The sequence below is a fragment of the Triticum urartu genome, chromosome 6, assembly GCF_003073215.2.
Source record: "Triticum urartu cultivar G1812 chromosome 6, Tu2.1, whole genome shotgun sequence".
NCBI lineage: Eukaryota > Viridiplantae > Streptophyta > Magnoliopsida > Poales > Poaceae > Triticum > Triticum urartu.
Window position 1 is genome coordinate 574,795,714 of NC_053027.1, and position 5,341 is coordinate 574,801,054.

Below are 5,341 nucleotides of genomic sequence, written 5' to 3' on the forward strand. Positions count from 1 at the left end.
TATTTATAATTATATGGGTAAAGACCAAGCATAATTAGATGGGTAAAGGCACCCTCCCGGGTTTGTTCCAAGCTTGGGGGAGGAACCGCATTATCTTTTAAATCGTTCTTTATTCTCTTTTATCTTTTCATCCTTAGGTTATATCGTGATTTTGAGAAGTTATAGTATGGTGCAGTGGCTGCAAGATGTTCTACCCTCTCCTTCAGAGAAATTATCAATGGTGTAAGGTTATAAATTTAAGAGATGGCATTGAGACTTCCTTTTGCTTGTTGGTTATTATATATTCTAATGACACTGTAAGTCATCCTTATATAGTCCAGATAGCTTGAAGCTTCTACCTACCCTGGAGCGTTCGTAATATGTTTGGCAACTGGTTGAGGTGTCTTGATAAATATTTCCATTCACATATTCTCGCGTTGGCGGCAATCCTATGTTGGGCCATGTGGCTTTGTAGGAGTGACTGTGACGTTGCTTTCAACAAAAAAGTGTGTTTCAACTGATGTGCTGGGTATTCATGTATGTACACACCGGCTCCATGCTTGGTCTATCATGTGCTAATGCTTCAACCACGAGCTTACGGCTAGGGAAATTTTCTCCAACCATGGATGGCGGAGTAGTCTTCAACTCTTTGGATAGAATCTCCTCCATCTTAGTTTTTTTCCCTGTAAGTCAATGCTTTCTATTTTTCATTTTTAAACGTGTTAGCTATGCATCTTGTTATGTTGAATCTGGATATTCACTTAATGTAGGACTGAGTTAAAATGTCCTTTATGAAAAAAATATAAACATATAATTAGTTCGTTTTATTTCAATAGCCGACGAAGAAAACAAAACCATATCATACATCTATATCTATACCAATACAAAAAGACCCAAAGAGGGCAAATTCAATTAATCTTAACCATCAAATCATGTCAATCCAATGACCTATATTACTCCAATGCTGAGCGCTCAAGAAGTTTAGCGTGCAATTAATATTATAACAGATATCAAAGTCTATTTCTTTTAAGAAAACAAATAAATGTTTGTGCTACTCACATAATTAAGACGTAATTTATATCTTACATAACATCTACGTGCAATTAATTTGCGCCCTAATAGCAGTGTGCATTGCACGTATGAATTTACTATTACATAACCAAGGAAACTAATAAGATGCCCACAAGATAAAAAAGGAAACTAACCAAAAAACGTAGTAACAGCTAGTACTCAATGAGTTATTCTTTTCTTTTATTTGGTTAGTACTTTGTTGACGAGCACCTCCAGGACAGCCATGGCCTTCCCGGCCTCGTTGTCCTTGGAGACATCGTCGGCTATGTTCTTGGCTTCCCCTTGGCGACACCTCTCGCAATTCCACTCGACATGCGACTCCTTGTTGAACTTGATGAAGTTGTCGATTTGGGGGAGCTGAACCTTGCTTATGCACAGCTTGTCGAGTGTTTGGGCGGCGTTGGTCAGCTCCTTGAAGCAGGTTTCAAAGCAGATCTCGTCGGCCTTGCTCAGGCCCGGGTGGCTGTCCCTCTGGACAGCCGGGCTCGCGGTGGCCGTCGCATTAAGAAGGAGCTTGGCGGAGGTGAGGGCCGCCATCCCCACAAGGCCTTCCTCGTTCGCGCCTTTGCTCTGGTCGTAGCGCGTGATCATGGAGTCGCAGAGCTCCGGGAAGGGCGTGTCGGTGCACAACTTCTTGACCACGGGGTTGTCGTCGTCTCCGTCTCCGTCGGCGTCCGCGGCGGCGGCGGCGAGTGAGACTTCACTGAGGAGGAGGAGGACGACGACGAAGAAGACGAAGGAGGAGACGGTGTTGAAGAGCCTCGCCATGGCCAGCCGATGCACAAACTGTCCAATCGTACGTTGGAGGCCTAGACCCATCTCCATCCATATATAGCCAAATGTGGGGGGTGGTGCTATATATAGATAGACATGCCAACCGCAGGGTAGGGGACGACCAACCAACGGATCGCCGGAGGTGGAGGAGGAATATGTGTGAGCTAAGTTTTTCCTGAGATCATAAGGAAAATAGGGGTAAGAGAGGCGGTGGCCATGGTCAATCGAATGGTGAGGCCGCCGATCGAGCCACACAGATGAGATGCATGCATGCCACAAACCGTAAACCAACGGTGGTCAAATGTCGAGCTAGCTAGCACGTGGCAGGCACTAACGAGTGGTTCCAATAACATAGGCCACAATTAGTTAGGATGCAATCACGTTAGGCACTAACTAAAGAATGCCTTTTTAAAAACGAAGCACTAAAGAGTTGTTCTAATAACATGCAGTTTGATCCTTCGCGACAGCGACGGCAACATCGTCTTCTCCGCTTGCCGCTCCATACGACACTGCTCCGGATCTCTTCAAGCTGAGCTTTTGGCATGCCATGAGGGTTTAAACCTTGCTCTTCAGTGGTCTACTCTCCCAGTGGACATCGAGATGGATTGCATGGATGCAGTCAGGTTGATCAAGTCACCCACTCTTGACAGATCACCTCATATGATGTTAGTTCAGGAAATTAAAAGGCTCTTTGGTGAAAGGGATAACTCTATTGCTCATGTAAGTAGGAACCAGAACGTTGTCAGTCATACCCTTGCTGGCTTCGGACGCTCGGAGGGCCGGACTGCAGTATGGTTGCGCTCTGGGCCTGCAGATGTTCCTCTGCTTTGTAGGAACGAACTCATCATGCGTTGAGTAATGAAATCCCTTTTAACCCCGCAAAAAAAATAAAAAATAACATGCAGTTGTACTTTACATCTCACTTGTTTACGATGAAAACTAATTCGGATTGAAACAAAATTAACGATCTCAGGCAAGGACACGGTGAAAACAATTATGGTGTGTTTGGCTGAGGAACAGAGTGGAATGGAATCTTGTGAAGACAATAGGAGGAATGGAATAGTTACATTTCAGTATTTGGTTAGAGAGACAGAATGAAATTGATTTGTTTTTTTCTCACCTCTTTTCAAACAATACCTTTCACATACGTACATATGCACAATACGAATAACTGCATTTTCTTGGATATTTACGGTGAATTGAAGAGGAAAACACCATTATTCTAATACACATCCACGAGCATGGCAAATATATGACATCAAACGTCTTTAAGTTATTTCAAGAGGAAAGCCTTAATGAACGTATTTGCATGAGCCCTGAAGGGCATGATCTGTGTACGTGCATGAAGAACCTCTACCCCAAATTAGTTGACTCGGATTTGTATAGATACGACACATTTTAGTGCTAAATGCATCTATATCTAGACGAATCTAAGTCAATTAATTTATGACGGAGGGAGTACAAGTGATCGGTAGTACTACATGACTGTCGAACCTTCAAATTGATGCAGTCGATCAAGGAAGGCTCTCGCTTGTACAACAAACACATGACAACCCATTAGAAAAGTTTAATTAGGATATTCGCACAATTTGGACTTGCATCATGCTAGCTGGCTAATCAAGCACTATGAGCTTTTGCCTTCTATTTTAATTCATTTTACTTAATGATCAACTGTAAACATGTATGGAACAAAACTCCAACAAAAACAATGAGAACTGGCTGCAAGATATATGGCGTGCATCGGTGCATGTATCATCATTACTCCAAGATTTGTGCCAGGTTTTCTTGTTTTGGCAAAGTTTGTCTTGTTCCAAAGAAATTCTTAATGTTTTTTGGATGTTTTTTTTGTCTTGTATGTATCAATTTAACATCAGATACAAACAGCAATCTAAAATTTACCCTCATTGTTATTACGAAAAACTGACAATCTAAATTTGCACTTCATAAATGAATTTAGCATGAGATAAGAAACTGCCTCGAGCGCACGATCTGGTTACTAATCCATGGTCACATACATAACCGAGAAAGACTTCTGGCCACGCTTTATAAATAAGCCACAACCAGATCCGAGAATGGAAGGCCCACAACAAAAACCAAAGTACTAAAAGAGAAAAACTATAGTCCACTAGTAGACTGCCCGTGCGTTGCCACAGGCATGTCAACTTTAACATGGATTGAAAAAATAGCCAATAACAAAAAATAATAATTAAAATCCACTTCACTTGCAATATATTTTGATAATAAAATTGAAACATTGCACTTCATTACAACTGATAATAACACTTGAATGCCTTTATTATTTCTGCTTAAGGTTCGATCATCTCACGAAAGCATGTGTATTGTTATTATCCACTAATTAAAGACAAATACATGGAGTATTGTGTTCCATTTAAACAAATCTGCAAACCCCCAAACCTAGAACATAAGTGGGGACGTGTCCTGACAGCACATCATGCCAGACCAGAACTTTCAACTCTCATTGTGTGGCAATATAAAATGTCCGGAAAAAATACAGATCTATGAAATAATGCAAGGCAGCCCCAAGATATCGAGGTTCTAAATTGCTAGGAGCTTAAATGCTTAATAATACAATCATGTTTCTCCACTTTAAGCCAGTCCAACATGGACTACTTCATTAATACCTACCACCATTTCAGATAACCTGCAAAACCAGAGGTAAAAGACTATACAAATAAAAATTTCAGTTGAGTTGAAAGGCTCAAACTAAAAGCCAACAAATATATGCAAGGTTATTTCATACTGCTATTTTATTCAGCACCAATAACCTCCTTGTCGGCATCATAATATATCATCCAAAATCATATTACCAATTTTGGGGCAACTTTATACTACTTACAAATATAAAGAATAATATTAACTAAAAAAACCTTGGATTGTAATAGATGTGAAAAACACTTCTATGTTTCAAGGAATCATATGGTGTGAGTATCGTCTGAAAGCTTTTAGGAGAAATAAGGATAGAGAGTTGTTTTGTTCAACGAAACAGACTGGCTCTCCTTACACTAAGTCTAAGTTCATCATCATTCATCCTTGTTACATGCATAAATTGGGATAACACACAATGAATAAGAGGAATAAGGATAGAAAGTTGTTAACTTCATCACAATGTTCATTTGCTTATACTTGAAGAAATAAGACAACATCTCCTGTGAAAAATTTATTTTTATTGACAAACGAATTCCCTCCATTTGTTAAAAAGATGCCTATTTGGTTCACCTAGAAGGCAAAGGAGAATTTCATAACATGTCTATTGTACCTTGCTAGAAGGAAAAAGATAACGGGTATACTTGGTTCAAAATCAGAATAGATGATAGAATTACATAGAGTTGTTTGTCCTTTTTGAAGATACAACTTTTGTAAGGAACTGTGTCAACGAATTCGCACAGAAAATATATCATCTGATTCCGGTAATGTAATAGAGCACACTAAATCGTATTTATGAACGCGTAGGAATCTGGACTCTTTAGAAGAAATGGACAGAGCAAATGAGCATGGT

General features: G+C 40.1%; 1 protein-coding gene across 1 annotated transcript; it reads right to left on the bottom strand.

Annotated features, from left to right (window-relative positions):
* Positions 1 to 1,230: 1,230 nt before the first annotated feature.
* LOC125513781 lies at positions 1,231 to 1,818 on the bottom strand. Its single transcript, XM_048678972.1, has one exon. It carries the CDS (start codon positions 1,816 to 1,818, stop codon positions 1,231 to 1,233), a length of 588 nt encoding a protein of 195 aa, XP_048534929.1.
* Between the last annotated feature and the right edge of the window lie 3,523 nt (positions 1,819 to 5,341).